This window comes from Cervus elaphus, chromosome 15 (genome assembly GCF_910594005.1).
Source record: "Cervus elaphus chromosome 15, mCerEla1.1, whole genome shotgun sequence".
Lineage (NCBI taxonomy): Eukaryota > Metazoa > Chordata > Mammalia > Artiodactyla > Cervidae > Cervus > Cervus elaphus.
In genome coordinates, this window is record NC_057829.1 from 41502967 (window position 1) to 41530844 (window position 27878).

Below are 27878 nucleotides of genomic sequence, written 5' to 3' on the forward strand. Positions count from 1 at the left end.
AGCACTAGACTGGAAAGGTGGAGGGCATCACTGTCAGTAGTTGCGAAAGTTTCACTCTTGGCTCTGACTCCAGAATCATGCAGGCATGCTCACCTTCCATACTTCTGATGGAAATCTTACTAAGATTCATCCCTGATACCCCTTTCCTGATGCTGAAAGGCCCCCATTTCCCTGGAAATAGTTTGAACCTCTCAGCTTGCTAGCTGAAGCCCTCCCTGACTTAACCCTTGGCATTTTTATCTTTGGACTTTCCCAGCTCCACTGGCATGAACATATCATCCCTGTTGTCTGATAGAGACCAGACTTCTTGGATGTTTGCATTCCTCCCTCTGCCTGGAATGTTCTTCCTGTCCTGTCTAACTGATAAGCAGTGAGTCATCCTTTGAGACCCTGCTCAAGCATCTCCTTCTTTATGAAGGCTTACCTGGCCAGCTCCAAACTGGTTACAGGTAGACTGCTTGGTAACAGACAATGTAGGATGTTGCCTCCAAATCTATTCTTCCTTTTGTGTCTTACCAAGAAATCCTGACTTTGTCCAAGTATTCAACCTCAGCCGAGTGACCCGGTGCTCAAGGAGAAACATGAAAGAGGCCAGGCCCAGCATACTGGCCCTGTTCCTTTGACAGTAAGAAGTCAGCTCTGGTGGACATGTGTGGGCATGTGCCTGGTTCTGGCCATTGCCTGCATTTCCATGGGATAGTGGTCAGAGGTGGTGAGCTCTTATAAAGGGGCTCAATCAAGGACTGATTCTGCTGGGCTTGTTTGTCACTGCAGTGTCAGAATCTGAAACAGGGCCTGGTGCCAAGTAGGTGCCAAGAGAGTTGCGAGAAGTTCCTTCCACATTAAATCCTTTTCAGGATTGTTTTCACTGGGTTGGCTGAGTCCCTCCTCGGGGAAATCCAAAGGGTCCAGAGAATCTTCTCAGAATCAGAGATGATGAAGGACTAGCTCAGGCTTGATGGCCATTGGGTCTTCTGTCCCCTCCAAATCCATACTCTTGCTTGTTGTTATTTGTTCAAAAATATTCACAGAATGTCCGCTATGTGCCAGACACTGCATGTTCACAAATAAACAAAACCAAGTTTCTGCCCTAAAGGAGCTCACAGCATTTTGGAAGGAGACACAAAATCAGATAATTATCCTCTGATGCTATAAGGGCAGTGAATCTATGTAATAGAGAGATTTCTTAGTTGCTAACAAGATCATCCTCTCTGGATAGTATAAGCGGAAGAAGAATTTATGAAAGTCCATTGGATATCTCACAGAATCCTGTGCCCAGTGAAAATGATGTCTCAAATCATGTGTAGAACAAACTGAACTCAGCTGACTAGATTTCTGCTCTTCCCCACCATTGCAGTGGAAGAAAACGAATGCAGCTTCAGAGATTGAGAAACCCTGGATCTGTGGATAATGAGAAAGTGCATCTGTATACAAAGTATTGTGCTGTGCTGCTCAATCTCTAAGTCATGTCTGGCTCTTTGTGACCCGCCAGGCTCCTCTCTCCATGGGATTTTCCAGACAAGAGTACTGGAGTGGGTTGCCATGCCCTCCTCCAGGGAATCTTCCTGACCCAGAGATTGAACTTGTGTCTTCTGCATCTGCTGCATTGGCAGGTGGATTCTTCATCATTGCGCCACCTAGGAAGCCCCTCATAATGTATTGTAGAGAGTTAGAAAACAAAACTACACTTTTCATTACAGAGCCTTGAGCAGGGCACACATACCCTGTCATTTCCTTCATTACTGAAATCAAACTGATCAGACTCTCAATTGTCTTGAAGACCATAGATGCATTAAAACAAAACAAAACAAAACTATACAGAAGAGCAATTGCAAAAGTACCTTAGGAATGTGTCTGATCTATCAGAAGTATTCAAAAAGTATTTTAGTTTTTATCAGAAGTATTTGCTGTTGTCCAGCAAAAATGATTTGGAGATATAGAGGAAACAACCAGTGTCCTGGCCAGGTCCCTTTGCCAGCCGTTGCCCTCTGTCCCAGGAACCATGAGAGTCAGCTGGTCCCTTCTCCAGAGAATGCCCTCAGCTACATAGGAGCCACATCACAGGGAGGCCACATGACCTCTGGCTGCTATAACTGTGACCCCAGGAAGAGAGAGCATACCTCTAATCTGAAGAGACCTCCTGTTTCATCCCTGTGAGGACTAGGAGTCCTCCATTCTGCTCCATCAGGAGTGATGGGTGAACTGCATGGTTCTGCTAAACACATTGCCTTGCTGGGCACATAGTTGGACACCACCGTGTTTCCTAGGCCGTCTTCTTGACTGCAGCCTTTCTTGAAGCTTCTGTTTGGGCATATCAGGCTGGTTTTGGGGTGGGCCCCAAGGGACTCCTCTACCCAGAGAACTAGCATTCCAATGGATTGAAGGGTGGAGGGATCCTGAGTCCTTTCTAAAGGGCTTTGGCCGAAAGTGACTCAGTGACTCAGCACTGGAAGAAAGTTCAGGGGAGGGCCTGAGCCAAAAATAGAAGAAAAGAATCATCACCACCTGAGGGCCTTGCCTGGGACTTGACAGATAGCCCTGAAACCCAGCAGTAGGGATTGAGACCTGACCCTTCAGGGCCCCTTGGACCCTGATCCAGCCCTGTAGACAGCAGCCATGCACAAAGGACTGCATGAGTTGTTCAGTATTTAAGCCACTTGTTCAGGGTTTAAGAAATTGGCCACCAAATTCTTTGATATTCGCCCACTGATGGATGGGGACTGTGTTTCCTTACTTTGAAGATGGGCTGGCTCATGGTGACTTTGACCAACAGGACACCATGGAAGTGATCTCTGTGAGGTTCTGTCGCAGAAGGTAATACAGCCCTGAGCCACCATGAAGTGCTCCCACTACCCTGGAGCCCCATCCTGGTGAAGCTGCATGTAGGAGCCCAACCTTCCAGCCATCTCATCAGCACCCAACTTATGAGTAAAGAAGTCTCCAGATGATTCTGGTACCTGCCCTAGTGTTCTCCTGACTTTTGGGTCTTCCCAACACTGTCCTCAGTCTTGCTGAAGCAGAGACAAGTTACCTGTACTGTGCTCCAGTTGAATTCCTGGCCTACAGAACCCAGGAGCATCATAAAATGATGGTTTTCTACCACTCGCTTTGGGGTGACTTGAAAGCAGTGATTACAACTGAGTCTCCACCCGTGCAGGAAAAGCTAAGGAATCTAAGGCTTTCTCTCTCTCACACACACTTGCATGTGTGAAGTGATGGTCAGAGTCACAGAACCAGTGCAATGCACAGCCAGAATCTACCTCTCCTCTATGTGAACTTAAAACCCCCACTGATTTGCCTCACTCTTCACTCCCAGGTATTTCCTTCCCAAAACTGCATATTGATCTGAACTTTAACAAAGCATTATTGTGATGTGATGACCCGCACGAGGAAAGCCTGGTCCTGGCCTATGGATCCCTGACAGGCATTCTGACAAGATGCTTGTAAGTGGACTGAAACCCCACCAGGGTGGCATGAACCTGGACCTGACATGGACACATAATCTTATTGTCTAGCCCTGAAAAAAAAACCCAACCAACCAACCACCAAACAAACCCAGTTCTTGGGATTGTACTCTAGAAGGGAGTTTGCAAGCTAGAGCATGTTCAGAGGACTTGGCTGCAAACTGGGCCTTAGGAGGGAAAGTTGAAGGGATCAGGGACATTTGACTTTGACAGAAGAAGTCTTGGCAGAATATGTGGGATGTATTCAGAGATTAGAAATGTTGTTAATGGAAAAAGATAAGCTTTGTGGCCCTAGATGGCATAATCAGGAGAATAGGCTCTATGGGGTTCAGTTTGGCTAATTCAAGTGGTCCTACTTTGGTCACTGCTAAAAATCCAAAGACACTTATATTCTAATGTAAAAATCTTTATTATTCTGAAAAGCACAACACAGACATCTCAGTTTCTCCTGTAATCAGTTGCCATTGCCACTGGTTAGCATTAGAGATTCTCCATGCTCTGTCATGGAAGGAAGAAGGACCTAATTTTGTCAAGAGTTAGAGAAGCCCAAGCCTCTTAGAACACAGTGCCTTTGTGTCAGGACATTTATTTTCAGCTTTCTCTGTTGGTAGGATGATGAGAGAATTTCTCTTCTACCTATAGCTTAGTATTTTTAGATGAAGCTGGTGAATGAATGTTAGACAGCCCAGCTGGCCTAGATATATGTGTTCCTTTCTCAGCTGCCCATGAGTACGTGCTCTGAAACAAATAGGTTCTCACAGCCTTCTCTGGTTGTCTGAAAGAGAGGCATACCAGCTGAGACACTTATTAAAATTCCATATTCTCTGGTCCTTTTTCTGCAGATCTAGATTAGTAGATGGGGGTGGGGCTGAGTCTTTATGTAACTTGTGCCTAGGGGGCTCTGACCAGGCAGGCTTGGGAAGTGCTTGTGTAGGGAGAAAGAAATGATTACAAGCTCTTGCAGACTCCTTCACATCAAGGTATTTGTTAGACCAGGCACAGTATATCCTAAGGCTGGCAATGTGCTCACACCTTCAGTTGACTTGGAAGGACAGTAGAGGTAAGAGTCCCAGGCTGATCCTTCCTTCTGGGTCAGAGAAACCAGGTAGAAAGTGCTAGAAGCTGGGAGATAGAAGACTGAAAGGTGTGCTGTGGCTTCCCCCACCCCCACCCCCATCCATGGCCAAGGTTGAGCAAGCAGGACCCAGTGACTCCGCCTTCTTGGCCTCTGCTCTTGTCCTTCTGAGGCTTCAGAGGTCGCTGCCCACCAGGTTCAGTAAGGCATTCTTGTAGTCACCGCTTGTGTCTTCCTGAGGACAGGAGGCACATGAGATTTAGAAGGGAGTTTGGTTAGAAGGACATTGACCTGGCTTGGAGTCACCACCATCAGGAGCTCTTATTATTAGGAGTTGTGTTTCTTGGAGGGAGTCCTGGCACATACTTGTACCGGTTCCTATGCCACCTCCCCTCACACTGTCACCCTATTTTTCCTTGTTTTCCATTTCAAGCTGTTCCTACTGCCACCACACACACCCTTCACCCTGACCACCTGTTGCTGCATTCTGAAACTTCTGAAAGGCAAAATGTCTTTTAAACATCTCATAAGCTATGTGTTTCTTGAAAAGTATAGTGAACAATAGGCATTTGTAGAATAACTAGACACTTGACTTAGTAGCCAGTGAAGACTTAGGGATATATTTCTCATGACTTGACTTTCATTAATGAAATTGTCAAGGCCTCAATTGACATTAACAGCTAGAAGAGCTATTTCTCTTGAAGTTACAGCAGTGTGATAATTGCTCTAGTGAACTCTAGAATGTTCACTAATGGGAATCATGTTAGGCAACCCACTGAAGCTCATATGATTTATCTCCTTTAAATGTTGCTGCCAGGACTACTTAAATCTGTATTTGAATGCTACTCCTCAATTCCTACTGTTTACTCTCATTGACTCTTCAGATATGGTTCATTCTGCAAGGATTTGGTGTGTCATTTTCAAAGGGGTAACCATAAGGCAAAGGCAAAGCTAACTTTCTGGGTGAACAAGGACCTCCACTAGTCACACCAACCTCCTTGCTGATCCCTGTATGTACCACACAGTGATGAATGCAAGGGTGTGATACTCCCTGGGAAGGGATGGACACATGTGACTGATGGCATTGGTCTCAGCAGTCAGGTTTCCCAGAAGATCTCTGTTTCAAACTGGTGTTAGAATTGGGAGCTCATGACTCACCATGATCATGCTGCTGAGGGTCTTGCCGTACATCTTTTTGAACTGATTCTTGATAAGATTTAAGTCAATCTCACTCCTGGAAACGATGTTTCTTATCAGGGTCCCATCGAGAGTCCCTGCTCCCTGGATAAAACACAGCAATCAACCATCACTTCCTGCCTTCCTGGTCCATCTTCATGATAATGACAAATCTATGTTGGGTCCAGGGGGCTTTTGTAGGGGATGGGGAAACAGGAACGACAGTGAAGCACTAGAGGGATGCACTGAGGGATCCCTTAATCTCCTCTTGCTCACTGCTCATATTGTTTCTTATTAGTAGCCAAATGCCCCAGGCTGCAGTGTGTGTTTGATTTTATTCTGGACACAAAATTCTCTTTGCTCCAGGAATAAGACCTCTTCCTAGGGCAGTAACATCATGAACTCTGCTTAACTGGACAATTCACAAACAGGACCCTCCCTCTCACTTTCATCCTTGAATACTCTTATGTCAGAAGGAGCCACATGGCCACAGGGATCCCACACCCTTTTTCATTTCCCGGGACAGATGCAACCAGAGGGCTTGGGGTTCTTGCTTCAGGTAATGTTAACAACCATCAATCAGAAAAGGTGGGCCCTCACCTTAACCTTCAGGAATTATTTTGACTGTCTTCCAATGTGGTTCCAGATACCACAACCTGCATCTAATATGAGCATTTGAACTGCTGTCTGAGTGACCAGTGCAGCCTTTTGGACAATAGGCAAACCCAGATCGGCACTCTGGCACATGCAGGAAAGTTGAACTGCTGTGTGTGGCAGTTTCCCTCTGAATGTGTCCATTCAAAGGGTGCCTTGACCTCCTGGCAATCCTGTGCTTTCTCAAGGAAGCCACTTGGACAATAATAAATAAATAAAATAAATTAAAAGGACAATTGCACTGACTTGGGTTCAAGTCAAGGCTTTGCCATGTATCAGCTATGTGACCTTGACCACGGTTTCATCATCTCTGGGGGGCAGATGGGAGGGCAGATTGCATCATGAAGTGTCAAAGGACTGTGGTAAAAGTTCAGTGCCATGAGCACCCGGGAGCGTACCTGCTCAAATCCAGCCTTCAGGAGATGTGGCTTCCCTTCTCTAGCCTTGATTTGCCCATGAGAACTAAAACCAGCCTGATCCACAAGAGGTTGGGATCAGAGGAGACCCAAGTGTGGAAGAATTGGGTGGTAGCTCTGAGCTCCTTGGCTTTGCAACTGGTGCCATGTAGGACTGAGGGTCAGGCCCAGAGAAAACAAAACAGTTACCTTCATGGCGTAGTAAAGGCGCTCTGCAAAGTAGCTGTGGAGGTTCCGGGTGCATTTCACTGGCAAACAGGAAAGTTGTGTTAGCAACCAGAGGCTGTAGGCAGCATTGTGTACATGTTTATTTATTTATGTCTTACTTTGGGTCTTAAGGGTTGTGCAAATCTTGGCCTATTTATTGGTGCTCTGCCTAGTCCTGAACGACTCTGTGTCAGGAGGGGTGGGGCAGGGAAGGAAGCCCAGGGCACTGGGCGCAGGTGCCAAGGCCCAGAGCAGGCAGACAAAAGGGCAGGATGTGAAATGCACTGGGGCCCACAGGGTTGGTCTGGCCCATCGGACCACAGCTCCACCAAGGGAGTCCTTGGGCTCTTACATTCCAGCGACAGCTTCACTAAGAGTCCATCCACACAGCTCCAAGGAGCAGCCACCATTATGGTGACCACTGGCCTCTGAGGGTCACTGGTCAGAGGACCCCTGCAGATTGAATTCCCCTGTGACAGATGGGGCTTGGCTCCAGAGCCCCTGGCCCCACACTGTCTTTCATGGATGCTGCTTTAGAGACTGTCTGGGTGGGGAGGTTGGCATTTTGACTCAAGGCAGCAGAAAGAGGAGGGCTCTGAGGGAGCTAGGCATGAGTTTGAACCCTGCCTGATGGCACTGTGTGTTAGGGACTTGATCTCCCTGCCTTGCACTGTCCTCACATGTGAAGACAGTGATGTGAGTCTTCAAGGAGAAATGAACAGGAAGTGCCCAGCCCAGAAGGGCACTGCAGGGTCTTGCTTCTCCTTGCCTGTAGATTTTATTTAGTTGTTTAGAGGCAGGGGCTGCCTGTGGAAGCTGAGACTGGAGTAGAGGTCATGTTTAGATGCTCTGGCATAGATTAGATTTATCACAGCAATCAAAGGAGGCTGGGGAGTGTCAGATGTCCCAATCAACTTTTAGGGACCAGGACATACTGTGAAGCTCCCAGGCTACTTGGCAACCAATGGGGACAAGCTGGTGTGAAGGTGCCCTTGGCTCTATTATGGGAGGGAGGAGGGACGTCCCTCTGCTCTGGGCCTCAGTTCTTTATTCTGCAGTGACTCTTCTGCCTGTCACTCTGGACCCCAGGCTGCCCTCTGGAATGGGTCCTCCTATATGAATCTGACCTCATGCGTGGGGGAAGGTTCTCAGCGTTCCCCTAGCATTAGATGACCCATCACTCAGTTTGGACTCCAACTACACATCATCAGTTCTTCAGTCAGCAACTGAGGCAGGGAACAGACCCCTGGCTGAGGTCCTGCTAGTTGGCTTTTTCGGACCTTCACAATCAAAGCCAGAATGTTCTCTGTGTGGCTGCTGTGGGTGAGCATAGCCCCTGGCTCTTGCACAATCCTGCAAATGTGTGCATACACATACATTCACATACTCAGACACCTTCACACACATACTCATACACAACGACATACACAGGGCTGGGAACTACATGGGCAGCACAGGGAATGATCTTGGGCAGAACAGAACACATTGAGGACTCCGGGTTTTCCCCAGTAGCTCCAGTGTCCTGGGTGGATGGTACATGCTGAGAGTGGGGGCTGATGTGGAGGTTTACCTTGATTGATGGTGAGCACAGGGACCCAGCACTTGCTATTGAGCTCTGGGCCCTTCGCCCTTTGATGCTGCCCCTCCACTGAGCTCCAGGGCTGGGAGACACATGTGTACCTGAGCATGGAGCTCCATCTCTTACCTACTGTAAGCATCGCCTCCTCCAGCGACCCATGGGTCTCACTCTTGATGCTGTCCTCAATGCTCTTGTTGGCAATTTTCTCATATTCCTCAAACACTGTGGAGAGAGTCTTCTCTTAGCCGACATGTGCATCTCAGCCTGACACCCCCCAACATCTTACATCAGAGACTATACATCAATTCACCACCCCTGACTTCCACTTGGTTGCTGGGAAAAGGGTCCCGGGGTCCTCAGCTCTCAGCCCTGCCTCCCCGGTACCTCTCATCAGGTGTGTGGCGCTGCGTGTACACAGGATAGTGATGAACTTCATCTCATCCGTCCCACAGATCTTCTCCCCGGCTGCGTACAGATCCTGGCATTGGGACACCCATGACAACCAGTGAAGGTGAGCAAGGGGTGAAGGACCACCCCCAGTCCACCCTGCCAGGTCGGCATTCTCCTTTGCTTGATCATCTTTTTGACGGGGAGCCTGCTATTCCCATGGTTCAGTTCTCTTCTTCGGGCTGCTCTAGGAACTGCCCCGCCTTGCCCTGGGCTTCACCCTGCCTCTAGGCAGTTATAAGCGCTCTGCCAGCAGGCAGATCTATAGAGACCTGAAAGCACACATCTGGGCCTTGGAGGCCCAGCATCCCCAGATTCATAGGCTGGTCCTGCCAGGGCAGAGTTTCAGTGGATCCCACTCAAATCAGCTTCCTTCCTCCCCTACACTCTCACTTCCCTCTGTAGACATCAGAGGATAAAGGCCTGCAGAGAGCTGAGTCGGGTCTCAGCCTAGCATCATCAGAGAACCCCCTCCTCCCCCACTGCCCCGCCTGGAGTCTAGATGGCAGAAGGTGGTGCCAGGTGGCCAGGAAGGCAAAGCTGCTGAGGGGTAGCCTCACCTGTGCATCTTGCAGGGCCAGTCCTGGGTCCACATAACCACTCAAGTCATCTCTGCTGCCCTAGAAACAGGAGAGGTAACTCTGTAAGATAGGCTGGCTAAGCAGGGCAGCCTGGGCAGAGGGGACAGCTGGGCAGGCAGGTGGACAGTTATCCTCTCTGGGCCTTGGCTCTCTCATCTGTAAAATGAGAGTTGTAAGAAATACCCTGAGGGGGATGGGGAATTCATTGAGCAAAAGTAAGCACCATGCCTGGCATGGGGCCTGGTGGTCAGGACCTGCCCAGTGATGGGCCCTCTTCTCCTACTTCCTGGAGAGGTGCAGGGGTTCTGCACTGAGGACCTCCCAATCATGCTGGGATGAACCCAGTGAACCCAGGCCCCAGTAGTTGTACCACACCCTTGCCCCTACCTCACCCAACCCCGGCAGCTCTGCCCAAGAGCCACTCTCTGGGAGTGGGAAGTGGTTGGGGTCCCCCAGACAAGGGGTTCCCAGGATCCAGGACTGTGATACCTGCAGGAGGCACACCAGAATCCTCTCCAGGTAGCCACTGGTATCTGCTTTGATGTCTTCTTCCAGGTTGGACCCATAGTCTGCAGGGGATCAGGACCATGAAACTTAGACCTGCTCTTCCCCTCTCAGCCCCGTTTCCCGTACTCCTCCTGACTAAAGCCTTCTAGGAAGGATGAGTCTTTGGTACAGACAGTGTCTGCACTGTGCAAGTGTTTGAGTAGCAGAGGCTCCCCACTGGTTGTCGTTCAGAGCAAGGAAGTGACATGGGTTGCCAGCCAGGCTTAAAACACAGAAATGGGCCAGTCCAGAGAGCCTGATAAAGCTCCATTTCATCATGGGGCTCATCAAAGCCAGAACCTTCAGACAGATTCCTCATCAGGCAGACCTTGAGGAAGAGGGGCTTTGCCTTGCATACCATGGACTCCATGATAGTTAGCTTGGGCTCCACATCCCCCACTGCTGAAATGGGGCCCTGCATGGTCCCTGGGGTCAGCCTATGCCCAGTCAGGAAGGTACCAGCCCCACCACCCACTGCTGAAAAATTATGTGGCCCGCAGCACCGCCACACTCTCAAGGGGCAGAGTTTAGTGTCTGCATGCCCTTCCCTCCAGCAAGAAGCCTGTGAATTTAGGGAGCTTAGCGTCTAAGCCTGAGCCATATCTGACCTCACTATCAGGCATGGGACTTGGCACACAGTGGGTGCTCAGCACCCATGTGTGGAAAAGCCCAGAAAGAGTCCTTTCCAACGTGGCCCTGTACACTTCTTGTCTCTTATTCCCTGCTACGCTGCCAAAGCTCATGGCCATTCCCAAGCTAGCCTTTAACTCAGGGCCCACATCTCTTCGTGACAGGCCCCTTACCCTCCTCATATGCCTTCATTATCTCCTGCAGCTGGTTCTTGGTCCGAGAAGCCAGAATTTCAATGATGACACCCTCTTTGGTTCCTATGCCCTGTGGATAAAAATCTCTGCTTACTGGAGAGAACCGTTTGTATCCTCCTGCTGTGTCCACACCCTTTTTTTGTCAAGAGGCACAAGGAAGAGCCCTAGGAAGAATTAGTCATCGCTCTGCTGGGAGGCCTCTGCTCGAGGATGTTACTGGAGGAAACCGCCTGCATTTGTCTCTAGTGGTGGCTGTTACGGGCAAGTGATGTGATGGGAAAACTGTGTCTCAGCTTGCCCCTCCCTAGCTGGGTGTTCCCAAACAGGTTGCTCGACATCCCTGAGCCTAAGGATCCTCATCAGGACACAGGGATAATAAATCATCCCCATCCGGGGGTGGAGGTGATAGACGTAAAATGCCCAGCAGGTCCATGTACACAGTAAGTGACCTTTCCATGGAGATGATTATTGTTCCTTGGTCCTGACTCCTGAATCATCTTCAAATGTAAAAGGAGCAATGGGAAGTAAAGGGAAATTGGAGAACCAGGCACGAGACAGCAGAGGCTGGTTCCTAATTCCTGCACACTTGGTCTAGTGGTGTCCTGAGAAGGACTGATTTTGGTTTTATCAAGACCAGGTGACGCAGGAGGCCAGTCTATGTTTGGTGGCAGTCTGAGTGATAGGAACAGAGTTAAGAGACAAAGTAGGTGATTAAATAGCTAATCGCACTAGGGGATGGTCAGTAGAGAAAAAAGTATGGGAGACCCCTGTAAGTTAATGATCACTCAGGAAAACAGGTTTGCTTAACCACAAAACCAAGCAGCCTCGCTTAGCAACAAAACTATGCAACAGAAGCAGGAGACATTCCCCCAAACAATAAAACAATGGTGGAATGAGACCCATATCATGCCCAGTGAGCTCAGTAAGTTAATGATTCCTAGGACAGGCTCTTCTGCCTGCACTAAAAACAAAAATTAAGGAAAAGGAGACCTTATATTGAAAACTAAGATGATTTACCGTATTTTAGTATACGTTACAGCCTTTTTGCTCACTTCCACTGTTTCATGACAGTCCCGATTTGACTATTTAAGGACAAGAAAATCCCCTACCCATCGTGGAGGAGGAAATGATGATTGAAGTTTGGCATCTTGTCAAGAATGAGGAAGAAGGTGGTCTTCTCCCCCTCCCCACTTTTCCTTTGATTATAAAACTGTAGCCCACTTAACCTCACAAGCTTTCTATTCTAATAAATCACTTCTTAACTGTCACTTTGCCTCTCACCAAATTCTTTCTGCTCTGAGACAGAAGAACCTATGTTCTACTAAGTCCTAAAATGCGTTCTATGGTCTCATGAGCAGCAAGCTGCCAGCTTGCTGAGCTCATTCCAAACAGTGGCTCAAGGAGAGCTTGGAGCTCCCCATGCCAGGCTCTCTGGGGAAAGGAGTCCTGGGCATCATCCCCCCATTCAGTCCTTGTAAGTGATTCTGCTCCTCCCCTACTGCACTTGCTTGGTTACCTTCATGGCATCGTATAGCTCCTTGGCTTCATATCTGTATGGAGGGTACATGAGGGCTATGATGAGCCTCTCGAACTTGCCACTCAGCTCCGACTTCAAGGTCTCGATGAGATCCTAAGGCAGGAAGAGGGAACGGTGATATTCTGTGTGCAGCACCCACTGGAGTGCTGGCAAGGATGGTGGTGGGGCCCGGGGGCTCTGGCTAGATTCCCAAGTAGGCTCTGCCATGTCCTGGTGCTGGCTGGGGTTTCTTGGGCCAGCAACTCAGTCTCTCTGAGTATCATTATCCTTTCCTGTGGAATAGACACCATGGTGTACCTGCTTCATGCCATTGGTTAGGGGATTGGCAGAGAGATGTCAAGCCCGTTTTCAGTGCAGTGTAGGACACACCACAATCCCGAAATACAAGTTTGTCATTACTCGCTATTGAGTCCCTGTCATTTAGCCCATAGACACTCAACGAATGAGTGAAATGAATTAAGGAATCTATTTTATGCATGTCTCCTTCTAAGGGCACTTGTGTTTGCAAGAAACCACAAGGCCACACACAGCTGACCTCCTCACAGCTAAAGGACCAAGGGCCTTTTCAGATCTAGATTTCAAACCCAACCTTGTTCCTTACAGGCTCTGGAGACTTGGACAACATCCTCTACCTCTCAGAACATCAGTCTCCTCTAACATCAAATGCAGAGAATAATGCATAATTGTGAAGGTTAAGAGAGAGAAATTATTTTTTAGAAGAGCATATTGGTTTCTTATATGCAGTGTTTGGGTTTTGCCACTCGTCTTTCTGGGTTAAATGTCCACATTATCGATGGGTGCTGATGGAGGCTTCCAGCTACCACGACTGCATGCATTAATTACTCCCTTTAGCTGGCACACCAATGCCTGGCTTTGTCCTGGGGGCAGTGGGAGGAGGGACAAAGCCAGATTGTGTGCTCCCTGCCCTTGGATTTCCCCCATGGCAAGAGGGAAATTGTACACAAATGGCAGCTCCAATGTGAGGAGACAGCCCTGTCGCACGGCACAGGGCCGAGTCTGCCCTGCATCCCTGGCATGTGGGAGAGAAAAGGGCCTTCCAGGCTCAGGAAATTGGACAAGCAAAGTGTAGAGGCAGAGAAATAGCTCAGGGATGGGACCCTGGAGCAAATGTAAAGGAGCAAGAGAGAGAGAGGCTGGGAAACGTGGGGTGGGGGGCAGAAGGCTGGCCTAAGCCAGGGCTGTGGGGAGCCATCTGTAAGTAAGTTTTCTAGGTAAAACACAGGATGATGAGGTAAATCTGATTTTCAGAGATAAAATGCACCATATTTTTAGCATATGTCCCAAATGCCCGTGTCACCAGTGAGCTGGGCTCTAGACCAGCCGGAACTTGTCCATCATGGTGCTGCCTTCCAGGCTGACTCTGGCAGCAGCAGTCTCCACAGCCCACCTGAGCACACCTGCCCCGCCTTTACCTTGCCAAACTGGGCCTTGAAGGACTTGGCGATCTGCTGCCTCTGTGCGTTGCTCCTCTTCGTGAGCACATCGATGATGGCCTGCTCGTTGGTCCCTGCAGGGGGCATGGCATGAGCACCCCCGTTTCTCCCAGGGGCTGATGAGGGCTGGGGAGGAGGGAGGGCAGCTGCATGGGGGCCAAGCAGTGGGGACGCACCACCTGGAAAGCTCCCAAACCTGATGATTTTCATGGTGTGGACAAGACAGACAGAAAATCTACCTGTCCACCCCTGGCCCACACAATGTGGGTGCAGCCCAGGCTCAGCCTTCCAGGGATGGACTCTGAGGCCCCTCTGGTCATTTGATCTGCTCTGGACATCGCCCAGGGCCTTTGGAGCTCACTTCCTGCCCTGACCTCCCTTGCGCTGGTGACTGCGGGGGATGGTGGGGACAGAGGATCCAGAAAACCAGATCTGATTCCCGGACCAGTGGCTGGGTGGACAGGAAGCTTCACCTCTCCAAGCCACTGCATTTTTCTTTGGGAAATGGGGATAATAATAAAGATTTCACAGGAAGCAGAGGACAGAAAATTCCTTCTCAGTTTGTCTGGGAATGGCAGTTTTTGTTAATGCCCCAGTTCACCAGTTGGAGCCAGTGAAAGGGTAAATCCCGCCTAGGGTGACAACATGAGGGCTGTCTGGGCCGGGTTATCCTAATCCCAGCCGGCCTCCGGCCAGCCATCAGGAAAAAAGACACTGGAGGCAGGATGGAGCCGGCCCCATGGCCAGCCTAAGCCGGGTGGGGGGGAATGCTGCAGAGTCTGCATGGCTGGAGCCCCCTGGGCCTAGGTCAGGCCCCACAATTCCCAATATTGTCCCATCTGAAATTCACAGTGACACACAGGGCCCAGATTTCCTGGGGCTATTCTACAAGTGCTAAAGCTCAGGCTGAGTGAGAGGAGGTCCCTACACAAGGGCGTGCAGTAACACATGGCAGGTGGCCTCCTGCTTCCCACACCCATTACTCACAACCGCCCTCCCACCTCCAGGCTTCGGGCCTGTGTAGACCTGTGCTGGGAAATGTGGGCCCTGTGTGATTCTCTGGGTACCAGTAGATGATGGGGAGACCCTGACTCCCAAGGGTGTGAGCAGAGGGGTCTTGAGCAGAATGGGCAGATCCCCAGAGAGTCACTGAGTTCCCGTATCAAGGCCACTCACCAATCCCCTTCATGGCTTTGTAGAGGGTCTCTGCATCAGGATCTGGGTTGAAGTGGGGGCTGCCCTTCACTGAGACGCCCTCTTGTTCAACCTGCAAGAGAATCCAGGCCTGCTCAGAGCAGAAGTGGGGGAAAGCAGTGTACCTTGCAGCTGCCTCAGTGGGGTGGGCTCGGCCCCTGCCGACCAGTGGCTGAGCCTCCATCCATCCTGGTCCTGCCTGTCCTCCCGGGGTGAATGGAGGCTGCAGCTTCTGGATATGTTAGCTTCTGGCAGATTGTGCTGAGGAAGGGGCATCTTTGTCTACTTGGCATCAAGTTGCCATACGGCCCCTTCATGTCAGGGCTGCAGAGGCCTCACGTGCCTGTTAGCGCCTTGGTCAAGGGGAGGCCTGGAAGGAGGGCCTTCTGAGGAGGACTGGGTCAGCGCCACCCTGAGAGATGGAATCCCAGCTCTCAGCCCTAGTGCCAGGCCTGGGGAGTTGGGGCCTGTAGGCTCAGATAGTGTAGGGAAAGACCTCACAGGTAGCTGGCACTGTGGCCACTTCCAGAGCCACGGTGCTGATTGTGGGACAGCAAGAAGAGGGTCTGGAGACTGGACTCCAGCCTTCAGCTCTCCCATGGCCAGTTGCTCCATGGGGACCATGCCTCCAACCCCTTCTACACACCCCAGTCCAGCGCCATGTTTCCTCTCTAGCTCTGGGTCCTTAGATCCTCAGTTAGACATTTGTTTCCTCCTTACTTGCACTTCCTGGGTTTTTGCGATGATCAATGGACTTTCAGGAAAATAAAAATAAAAACAACAAAAAATTTGGGAGGATAGAGTTAGGGTAGGGAGCTTGCCCTGAAAAAGAATTAGCAGGGGCTTGGGTGGGGGGGATGCTGAAGAGGGAGCATCCTTCAGAGTCCAGCGATGGTTTTACTGGGGTGACAGGGCACAATGATGGAATCTCATCACTGGAGAGATCTGTGAGGCCAAATGACCCAGGGATTGGTCACTCCAAGGCATTGACTATGTAGGGAAGGTACCCCAGAGACTGTGGCCTGACTGTGAGGGACTGCTGGTTTCCCTGGGGGCTCTGTGGGATTGTCTTTTCTCCTCTGCAGAAAGGCCCCTTGTTTGCAGAAAGGCCTCTTGTTTTAACAGGCTGGCGCCAGCCAGAGCCACAAAACCGCTCCCATCCCTGCCCCTGTGCTGGGGCGTGGGCTCTGAATCAGGCTGTGTCTCCCTTAGGCAATGCCATCTGAGGCAGGCAGCAGGCCCAGCCACCCTCAGGTCCCTCTAGAGCCACTGGCAGGCAACAGGAAGGGACAACCCTGCTCAAAGCTGCAAGGACAGTGATCAAGTAAGAAAAGTCTTCATGGAACTCAACATGCTGCCTGGAAAGTGTGCAGATGAGGCTGGGAAGCCAGGAACAGTTTGAGCTCAATCTGCCCTCTTCTTGAGAAGTGGGCACTTATAAGATAGTAGAGGGCAAGGGTACCCAGTTGAGCATTCTGACAGCCCTGGGCCGTTCCAAGTCCTCAGGCTCTTCAGGGGCAGAGAGTAAGCTTTAGAAAAAACAGCATGATGTTCTGAAAGCTGTGAAATAAACCAGATAACCAAAGTCCCTAGGCCCTTTATTTCCAAGTTTCTAATCCAAGTCTTGCCTGAGGGTTCCTGAGACTTGTGCACTGCAGAATTTCTCAGGTGCAAATGAATGATCCCTCTTAAGTGTGTGTTTTGGGAGATGGGCAATAAAGGAGTGGAGGGAGATTGGAGATGGGGACTGAGTTTGAAGGAGACTCAGAGACCCTTCAAATGGAAGGGAATTTAGTCCCATTGCATTTGGTCTCCCACTCGCCTGTTCAACTACTCCTCCTATCCACCCCTCATCCACTCATCTACTCTTCCACTTATCCAGCCACCAGTCCACTCATTCATTAGCTACCCAGATGTCCCACTACCACATCATTCCACTCATCCATCCACCCATCCAGTCACCACATCCATCCATCCTTCCTCCCTTCCTTTTTCCTCCTGTTTTTCCTTCCTTCCTGGCTCTAGCTAGTCCCTGAAAATGCAGAGCAGCTTCCCATCCATGGTATATCTGTAAAGATTATTTCTTTTGAGCAAAAGATAAGAAGTCTTTCTATATCCTTTGCTTGAATTTCAAGTATCTAGTGACAGATTTTCCTACTTTGTTTCTTTAGCACCAAGTTTCATAGAAGAAATTATTAGAAGTAATTCCTTGTGGCAATTTGATCCAGAGAACCTGTGTGGTCCCAGATATTGCCCAGCTGGGTGCACACATAGATCACAACCCTTGTTTGTGGAGCCACAAGCATCTGTTACTACTGTTAAAGATTTGAGCAGGTCCTATGTGCCAGGCTTTGTGTTTTAGAGGCTTTAGGTACTTTAGATGCAATGCTATTCTTGACGTCTCTGCCAGTTGCATTAGGTAGTTATGAATGCCCCATTTTACAGACTGGGCTTGGAGAACTTGGCAAGGCTATATAGCTAGTAAATGGTGATGCTGGACTTAACCCACAGCCTGACTCAGAACCTCAGCTGTCTGCCGCCCCCCTGCTATCAATGACTCAACCTTTTCCAGACATTGAGGTTTCCCAGAACTCTTCCCTGAAGGAAACCTTGCCCACAGGAATGCAGGTTGTTTGTGAGTGTTGGGTCATCTCAGATCTCAGTGCTAAGCTCTGGGGGCCACCCAGGAGGAGCTTTCCTCCTGCCTCTTGCCCCAGGCTGGCACTCAGGGGCTGTGGAGCAGGGACACACTAGGCCACATATACTAGTCACCAAGGAGTGTTGGCTTCAGCGGGTCTGAGGTTGGGCTCCAGAGGCAGTGTTTGTAAATAGCTTTCCAGGGCCTGTGATTTCACTGCAGTGAGAAGCCTCAGCCTCACTTTCCATACAAAGGTTTTACAGGTGAAACAGACAATTTCCTAGGAATCAGACCCCTGGTTGTGAGCATGGGGTGTTGGAGCTCCTGATATTCTATTTAAGACCACCCCACCCCCCACCATGTTGGAGGAAAGATCTGCCTAGGTCCTTCCTGGGTCTTGTACAGAGTGGGCCAGTCCATACAGAATATTTTCACTGAAAAGATGACTCAGTCTGGCTTGTGACTCTCCATCTGCCATGTATCTGTTAAGGTCTCAGGTGAATTGCCACACCCTTGCCTTCTCCAGTCACAAGGCTGCCGGGGAAAACTTGAGAGACGAAACGTCATCTCCATAAGAGAGGCACAGTCAGGTTCCCTCGAGCTGATCTTTCACATCCCTCGGGTCCAGTCCTGGTCTCATTAGAGGCTCAGAGATCACCTGTCCCTCACTGGAAGCTCAGCCAGTCTCACCTGGGGTCTACCTGTGATCTTGATGCCCTTGGCTTGTGGGTTGCCAAGCCACAGAGAGTTTGAGCTCTGATGTCAGACTGCTCAGAGTCTGACCCAGACTCCAACATTTCCTAGTGTGGCGACCTTGGACGCCATCTTTTCCTCCCTGTGCCTCCGTTTCCTTATCTGTCAATAAGGATATGGGTATTCCTATGGCAGAGATGTCTTGAGGCCCAAGTGAGAGATTGACACAAGAATGTCCAGGGCACAGTACGTACTCAGGAAGTGTCATTGTCATTCTGCCAGGTTGGCCAGGTCCCTACAAGGAGGCTTTTGCCTGCCTGCCTGGGTGGGCCACAAGGATGGGCCTTTACCCTGCCCCTGATTTTGGGAGCAAGGCCCAGAATCAGGCCACCCTGGGCTTTGGAAAGTGCCCAGCACTAGGTTCTCCCTGACACATCTGCCTCCTCAAAGGCTTGTTTCCCATCAGCCAGGATGAAGCTGGAGGCCACCCTGGACCTCGAGCTGTCCTGGCTGCCTCGCCAGGGCCAGACAGTCACCCTACCTTGCCTCTGGCCTCCTCTGTGTCCCTCCTGTCCCAGCCTAGCATGTCTGAATCTGAGAGCTCCTGGGAAGTGACATTTGTGACAAAGAGATTTCCTGAATTGGGGTAAGCCCAGATTGCCCACTGAGACTCACAGAGAGCCTGGGAGCGGGGACAGAGAGAGACCCCAGTTCACACTAGACCCCCGCCTGCTAGCTGTGGGATTGAGCAAGTCACTAGATGTCACTGAGCCTCAGTTTCCTCCTCCGTCAAGTGGAAAGAGCAGCCTTTCTGCCCCAGGGCTGCCTGGGGATGAATTGAAGGAAGGTGTACAGAGCACATCCCCCCACCCCCTCACTGAGTGGGGGATGTCACCTGCTCCTCATCTTCCTCCCCTTTTGTGTTCTCATCTCCTTAGCTGAGACAGCCTTGGACTCAAACCCAGAGGAAACACTCCTGAGAATCTGTGCATTCACCTAGACACAGGAGACTTAGGGGCAAAATGTGTCGTCCCTCCTGACTCAGCCATCTGTCACTGTAAATTTCACTCACAGATTTCAGCTGTACAAAACCTCTGTGGGCCAGGCTGTCCTGCCATCCCCTGAGGGGTGGACATTGATGAGTCCTCCAACATCAGCTTATTCACTCAGGATGCTCTCTAGCTCAAGTTCCTTTAATGGCTCCCCATTGCTCTTAAGGGAGAGCCCAAGCTCCTTTGCCTGCCATGGGTGGCTCTGTAGGACCCAGCCCTGTCCTGCTTCTCTAGGTACATCTCCCCTGATCCACTACCCTCCCATCCAGGACTGTCAGACCTATTTCTCTTCAAAACCAAGCTTCCCACTCTTCTGAGCCTTTGTACATACTGTTCCCTCTCAAAGGCAACATTTACCTGGTTCTCTGTGAACTTGTACATACACCACACACACACACACAGACACACAGATTACTTAACCATGATTCCCCCTCGCCTCCAGCAGCCTGACCCCTCCATCTGGGTTCTCTCAGCCCTGCAGCTTCCCCAGGTGCATTTTGAGGTTCCTTCATCTGTCCGTCTCCCAGAAACAGAAACAATCTGTTTCCATTGTTTCCAGCCGTGAGCATCCATAGCGCTGGGGCAGTATCGCCTTGTCTTCCTCCCCAGTGGGCAGCCCAGTCCAGTGCCTGGCCGGGCAGGCAGCAGATGTTGCCTGAGCTGACTTCTCTCTAGACCAACACTGTGTGGGAACCCTCCCTCTTTGCTTGCTCTGCACTTACCCAAGCTTTCCACCAGGCCATGTCGTCCACCTCGCCGGCACCTTTCCCCAGGGAGACGAAGATACGCTGGTCAGCCCTCCCTCCACTCAGAGACTCTGCACACTCACCCCACTGCACTCAGAAGAGCAGGCAGCTTGGGGTGGGGTGTGGTAGCACCAGCAGGCAGGCCCCAGGCCCCACCCAGGACCAACCCTCCTCTGACCCCACCCCCTGGGCTAGGCCAACTCTGGGTTCCTCTTGTGGCTTTCAGGCCCCACCTAGCACCAGCCCAGACCTGCCCTTGGAAATCCATTACTTGCTGCCAAATGTTTGAGCTGTGGCTGTTACACAGACTGGAAATTCTGAATTCCAACCTTTGAAAGCCACACTTAGTAAATACGGCTGTTTATTCACTTTTTGCTAGACCTGATTTATATAAAAAAGGGGCCTATTTATTGCAAGGCATCTCCACAATAAACAATGCAATGAAGAGCTCTGCAAAAGTCATAATGTAATAGCATCTTCCACATATTGGGGTGTCTCAATGCCTAGATACCTCTTTAATCACTCTGTGAACTCTTTCCCTTTTAAGCTTTGCCACAACCCTAAGAAGCAGGTAGGTGTTCCATGTAGTATAGTAAGAAATGGAAACTCCCAAGTTAAGATAATTTGTGTGAATCACACTTCTTGGGGGGAGAAGCCACAGGATCCACCAGGCCCCTTTGACTTGCTTGCTGTGTCCTTTGCCCTGGAGTATGAATTGGCTGCCAAGGGAGGAAGGAACCTCCCTGAAAGAGATGAATATTTTCCTTTCTGGAGTTTACTTTCCCTGGGGCCCCTGCCTAGAATGCCTCCACTTTCCACCTCTTAACCCCTCCTTCAGGGTAAAGATGTTGCCTCAGTGACTACTCAGTAGCCCCTCCATCCTTGGGAGGTTCCCCAGGCCTTCCAGAACCCCCACTGCTCCTAGAACCCCAGAGAAAAGGAACCCCACTGTGGTGTGACTCATGTTCAGTGAAATATTCCATAGTGTTGATAGAAAATGAATCATCTGACCTAAGAAAGAATTGGAAAATTTTATTTGAGCCAAATTTGAAGATTGTGACCAGAGAAGAGCAACTCAGAAAGTTCTGCCCATTAGAAACCAAGGCATAGTTATAAAAGTTTTTTGAGGCAGAAGGCTGTACATTAAATGACATGCTATGGGCACTTTACACAATCCAGATCTAAGTGCCTGTGACCCCTTACAAGATCAAGAAGGAATGTTATCTGTTAAAAAGTTGTCTGGCTGGTGTTAGGAGAATGTTGCATTTCATGGTTGAGTAATTGTTTCTGTGGACTGGTAGTCTTGGTCGATGCATAATGCAGACTTACTAATACAACGCATGGTTGGGGGTGAGAGGAGACCAAAGGACAGAGAAAAATTTTATGTTTATATTTTGCTTGTAAAATATGAATTTTATTCTTAAGGGTAACAGGTAAGAACTGACCCCTCTGTTTGGTTTCCTGACCTTGGCTCCAGCGCTTGTTTCTCTATTCACACCATGTCCCCAGCTGTTCCTTCCTGAAGTGTGGGTTGGAGTGGGTGGTGTGGGAGTTGGGCCAAGTTACAGAATATTGGGTAGACAGCCGGGCTGGAGCAAGCAGCTATTGCCCAGGATGGCTGTGAGAACTGGGGGTGGGTCATCACACAGGGCTGCGAGATGCCATTGTGAGAGGAAGATTGCGGTCCACCTCAGGTCACATGGATTGAGAAAGGGCCTTCCCTGGGCCCCAAACCCTGCACCCTCCTTGGGAGCCATTGGGGCCAAAACCGTGCTGTCCTTCCTGGTGAGGCTTTCTCAGGACCTCAGCTGCTCATGGAGGCTGTGCCCACGTCACCTCATGAGGGTCAGGTTCTGGGGACTGGGTACCCTCCAGGGGAGTCTGGCCAAAGTCAGTTATGATGATGACTCTAGCTAGGTCATCAGTGTGGTGACCCTGGGCCAAGCTCAGAAAGAAATGCTGGACTCTTAGACAAAGACAGGCTGCAGAACTTGGTGCAGAGAGAATGTCAGACAGGGCCCTGCCCTCTGAGGGCCCTTAGTTCACAGTAACACAGTGAGGTTGCCAAAGACCTGCCCTCCGTGACCTATCCCCACCAGCACTTGTGCCCTCTTCTCAGGCTCCGCCCTGATTTGCTTCTGCAGTCAAGACCTCACCTTCTTTTTGAAGTTCTGGGCTTGGCTTCTGGGATGCCCAGCACCCCTGACCATTCTTTTTCATCTCTTTCCTGCAAGCAAACTATCCTTCAGGATTCCTCCCTGGGTCTCTGTTCTTTCCCCTTCATGTCAGTTATTCTGAGGCTCAGCTGCCCTTTGGGCTCACCTGGGTACGTCTCATGTCAGAGACAAGAGCTCCAAGGTCTCCACCTGCTCTTTTGGGTCCCCTTGGCTCAACATACCCATCTCAGAATCACCTACTGACATCATGTCACCGTGGGCCTCTTACATCTTGTGTCTTTCTCATGTCTGTTCTGGAACTGCTCACTCATCCTCTTGTGTTCATAGCCCATGTGCCTATTTCTTCCTCCTGAATAGTCTTTGCTCACTCTTGGGTAGTCGTGGGCAGCTTGCTGGCCTGGGCTGTGTGCCTCTGCCTTGGGGAGTGATCCTCTTCCCTGGATTACCTGGCTGAGGATGGCCATGTGATGTCACAGAGTCAGGCAGAAAGAGGGTGGCTGAAATTACAGGGCTCCCTGAGCCCTACTGAGAGCCCTGGCCTGGGTATCCGGCAGAGTTGGGTCCAGCTAGTTGCACCCTGGGGTGAGCATCCGAGCACTCAGTGTGGGGTCCTTATGGGTGAATTTGTGACCTGCCCTTCCCACTGCTCAGACAGGCACTGTAAAGAACACGCATGGCAATGAAGCTGGCAGAAGGTGATATGGTGTTGGGGAGGGGCTCAGTATATAGCCAGGTCAAGCTAGAGTTCTTGTCGGATGTTAGGTTCTATTCTTCAGTTCAGTTGCTCAGTCGTGTCTGACTCCTTGAGACCACATGGACTGCAGCATGCCAGGCTTCCCTGTTCATCACGAACTCCTGGAGCTTGCTCAAACTCATGTCCATTAAGTCAGTGATGCCATCCAACCATCTCATCCTCTGTTGTCCCCTTCTCCTCCTGCCTTCAATCTTTCCCAACATCGGGGTCTTTTCCAATGAGTCAGTTCTTTGCATCAGGTGGCCAAAGTATCAGAGTATCAGCTTTAGCATCCGTCCTTCCAATGAATATTCAGGACTGATTTCCTTTAGGATGGACTGGTTGGATCTCCTTGCAGTCCAAGGGACTCTCAAGAGTCTTCTCCAACACCACAGTTCAAAACCATCAATTCTTCAGCACTCAACTTTCTTTATAGTCCAACTCTCACATCCATACATGACTACTGGAAAAACCATAGCTTTGACTAGGTAGTACTTTGTCAGCAAAGTGATGTCTCTGCTTTTTAATATGCTATCTAGGTTGGTCACAGCTTTTCTTCCAAGGAGCAAGCATCTTTTAATTTCAAGGCTGCAGTCACCATCCACAGCGATTTTGGAGCCCAAGAAAATGAAGTGTCTCACTGTTTCCATTGTTTCCCTATCTATTTGCCATGAAGTGATGGGACCAGATGCCGTGATCTTAGTTTTTTGAATGTTGAGTTTTAAGCCAGCTTTTTCATGCTCCTCTTTCACTTTCATCAAGAAGCTCTTTAGTTCCTCTTTGCTTTCTATGTAAGGGTGGTGTCATCTGCATATCTGAGGTTATTGATATTTCTTTAGGCAATCTTGATTCCAGCTTGTGCTTCATCCAGTCCGGCATTTTGCATAATGTACTCTGCATATAAATTAAATAAGCAGGGTGACAATATACAGCCTTGACATACTCCTTTCTCAATTTGGTACCAGTCCATTGTTCCATGTCTGGTTATAACTGTTGCTTCTTGAACCAGTATACAGATTTCTCAGGAGGTAGGTAAAGTGCTCTGGTGTTCCCATCTCTTTCAGAATTTTCCACAGTTTGTTGTGATTCACACAGTCAAAGGCTTTGGTGTAGTCAATAAAGGAGAAGTAAATGTTTTTCTGGAACTCTTTTGCTTTTTCTATGATCCTATGGACGTTGGCAATTTGATCTCTGGTTCCTCTGCCTTTTCTAAGTCCAGCTTAAACATATGGAAATTCATAGTTCACATACTGTTGAAGACTCACTTGAAGAATTTTAAGCATTACTTTGCTAGCATGTGAGATGAGCACAATTGTGTGGTAGTTTGAGTATTCTTTGGCATTGCCTTTCTTTGGGATTGGAATGAAAACTGACCTTTTTCAGTCCTGTGGCCACTGCTGAGTTTTCCAAATTTGCTGGCATATTGAGTGTAGCACTTTCACAGCTTCATCTTTTAGGACTTGAAATAGCTCAGCTGGAATTCCATCACTTCCACCAGCATTGTTCATAGTGATGCTTCCTAAGGCCCACCTGACTTCGGACTCCAGGATGTCTGACTCTAGGCGAGTGATCACACCATTGTGATTATCAGCATCATGAAGATATTTTTTGTATAGTTCTTCTGTGTATTCTTACTATCTCTTCTTAATATCTTCCGCTTCTGTTAGGTCCATACTCTTTCTGTCCTTTATTGTGTCATCTTTGCATGAAATGTTCCTTTGGTATCTTTAATTTTCTTGAAGAGATCTCCAGTCTTTTCCATTCCATTGTTTTCCTCTATGTCTTTGCACTGATCACTGAGGAAGGCCTTCTTATCTCTCCTTGCTATTCTTTGGATCTCTGCATTCAGATGGGTATATCTTTCCTTTCTCCTTTGCCTTTTGCTTCTCTTCTTTTTTCAGCTATTTGCAAGGCTTCCTGAGACAACCATTTTGCATTTTTGCATTTCTTTTTTTGGGGGATGGTCTTGATCACTGCCTGTTGTACAATGGATTGAAACTCTGTCCATAGTTCTTCAGGCACTCTATCAGATCTAATCCTTTGAATCTATTTCTCACTTCCACTGTATAAACGTAAATGATTTGATTTAGGTCATACCTGAATGGTCTAGTGGTTTTCCTTACTTTCTTCAATTTAAGTCTGAATTTGGCAATAAGGAGTTCATGATCTGAGCCACAGTCATCTCCTGGTCTTCTTTTTGCTAACTGTATAGAGCTTCTTCATCTTTGACTGCAAAGAATGTAATCAGTCTGATTTCAGTGTTGATCATCTGGTGATGTTCATGTGTAGAGCTGTCTCCTGTGTTGTTGGAAGAGGGTGTTTGCTATGACCAGTGCGTTCTCCTGGCAAAATTCTGTTAGCCTTTGCCCTGCTTCATTTTGCACTCCAAGGCCAAACTTTTCTGTTACTCCAGGTATCTCTTGACTTCCTACTTTTGCATTCCAGTTCCCTATGGTGAAAAGGACATCTTTTTTGGGTGTTATTTCTAGAAGTTCTTGTAGGTCCTCATAGAACCATTCAGCTTCAGCTTCTTCGGCATTAGTGGTTGGGACATACACTTGGATTACTGTGATATTGAATGGTCTGCCTTGGAAACGAACAGAAATCATTCTGTCAGTTTTGAGATTGCACCTAAGTACTGCATTTTGGACTCTTGTTCACTATGAGGGCTACTCCATTTCTTCTAAGGGATTCTTGCCCACTGTAGTAGATATAAGTCATCTGAGTTAAATTCAGCGATTCTACTCCATCTTAGTTCACTGATTCCTAAAATGTCGATGTTCACTCTTGCCATCTTCTGTTGACCACTTGCAATTTACCTTGATTCATGGGCCCAACATTCCAGATTCCTATGCAATATTGCTCTTTACAGCATCGGACTTTAGTTCCATCACCAGTCACATCCACAACTGTGCATTGTTTTTGCTTTGGCTCTGTCTCTTCTTTCTGGAGGTATTTCTCACTCTTTTCCAGTAGCATATTGGACACCTACTGACCTGGGGAGTTCTTCAATGTACTATCTTTTTGCCTTTTTATACTGTTCATGGTGTTCTCACGGCAAGAACACTGAAGTGGTTTGCCATTCCCTTCTCCAGCAGACCACGTTTTGTCAAAACTTTACTATGACCTGTCTGTCTTGGGTGGCCCTACGCGGCATGGCTCATAGTTTCATTGAGTTAGACAAGGCTGTGGTCAATGTGATCAATTTGGTTAGTTTTCTGTGATTGTGGTTTTCATTCTGTCTGCCCTCTGATGAATAAGGATAAGAGGTTTATGGAAGCTTCCTGATGGGAGAGACTGACTGGGGGAAACTGGGTCTTGTTCTGATGGGTGGGGCCATGCTCAGTAAATCTTTAATACAATTTTCTGTTAATGGATGGGACTGTGTTCCCTCCCTGTTGTTTTGCCTAAGGCCAAACTGTCAAGCCTCCACCAGAGACTCCCGGACACTCACAGGCAAATCTGGCTCAGTCTCCCACTGGCCTCCAAAGTCAAATTCCCTGGGGCTCTCAGTCCCTTTGCCCAATCCCCAGGTTGGGAAATCTGTTGTGGGTCCTAGAACTTTCTTAACAGTGCGAGAATTTCTTTGGTATAATTGTCCTGCAGTCTGTGGGTCGTCTGGGGCTAATGGTGACCTCACCATAATGATGCCACACGTCGGGTGACCCAGCTTTGCTGCAGCCAGAGCCCCTGTCCCCACAGCAGGTCACTGCTGACCTGTGCCTCCACAGGAGACACTCACACACTCAAAGACAGGTCTGGCTCAGTCTCTGTGGGGCCTCTGGGTCCTGGTGCGCACAAGGTTTTGTTTGAGCCCTCCGAGCGTCTCTGGTGGGTATGGGGTTTGAGTCTAAACACAGTTTTGGCCCTCTTACTGTCTTATTGGAGCTTCTCCTTTGCTCTTGGACATGGGATATCTTTTTTTAGTAGGATCCAACATTTTCCTGTGAATGGTTGTTCAGCAGTGAGTTGCAATTTTGGAGTTCTTGCAGGAGAAGATGAGTGCAACTCACCTCCGTGGGCAGGTCAACCTGAATGCTCCTTCTGGGGGGTCCCAAGATTTCTAACCTCACGTTTCACTTGTGGCACAAACAGCAATGGTTGCTGCTGTGTTTCAGTACTCAGCCGAGAGCGGCAGTGCTGAGCTTGCAGCCCTGGCTCAAGGGGAGCACAGATTGTCCACAGAGTCCTGTAAGCTGCAGGTGAGTGACAGAGAGGAAGGCAGAGGATGCTGTGGAAACAGACGGCAGAGCAAGGGATCAGGTCTTGTCTGGGCCCCTGTGTTGGGAGGCTGCTCTGAGGAAGCGATGCTTCACTGATGAATGGCTGCAGTTAACCCCAGAAAGGGGCTAAGAGTGGGGTAGCAGACAGGCAAAATGGAGGTAAGGGATGCCCCTGGTGTGGTGCTCATGTCCAGATTGGGTGTAAGTGCATGGGGCTAACTGCCCGCTAGAACGAGGGAGGGACACTGGGAGGGTGTGGTCTGTTTAGGTAGAGAACAGGCTTCAGAGTCACCAGGAGAAGTAGCAGCAGAGGCTGGGAATGCAGAGGAGACTTGCAGGCCATGGAATGGGTTTCCGCTTAGCCTGAGCACACTGAGGCAGTATGGACGGTGCACGGAGGAGAATGAACGATTGGGCCCAGATTCCAGAAGCCTGCAGTTGTGTGGATACAGTTGTGGGGAG

At 49.3% G+C, this 27878-nt stretch overlaps 1 protein-coding gene across 1 annotated transcript; it reads right to left on the reverse strand.

Moving 5' to 3' along the window:
• Nucleotides 1-3854: 3854 nt before the first annotated feature.
• Nucleotides 3855-20415, reverse strand: LOC122709119 (annexin A8). Its single transcript, XM_043926256.1, has 12 exons — nt 20260-20415; nt 15137-15227; nt 13940-14034; nt 12486-12599; nt 10949-11039; nt 10089-10168; nt 9579-9638; nt 8956-9049; nt 8698-8793; nt 6975-7033; nt 5698-5820; nt 3855-4774 (listed from the first exon to the last, which is right to left on the reverse strand). Exons 1-12 carry the CDS (start codon nt 20278-20280, stop codon nt 4715-4717), a joined length of 984 nt encoding a protein of 327 aa, XP_043782191.1. The 5' UTR covers nt 20281-20415; the 3' UTR covers nt 3855-4714.
• Nucleotides 20416-27878: the final 7463 nt, after the last annotated feature.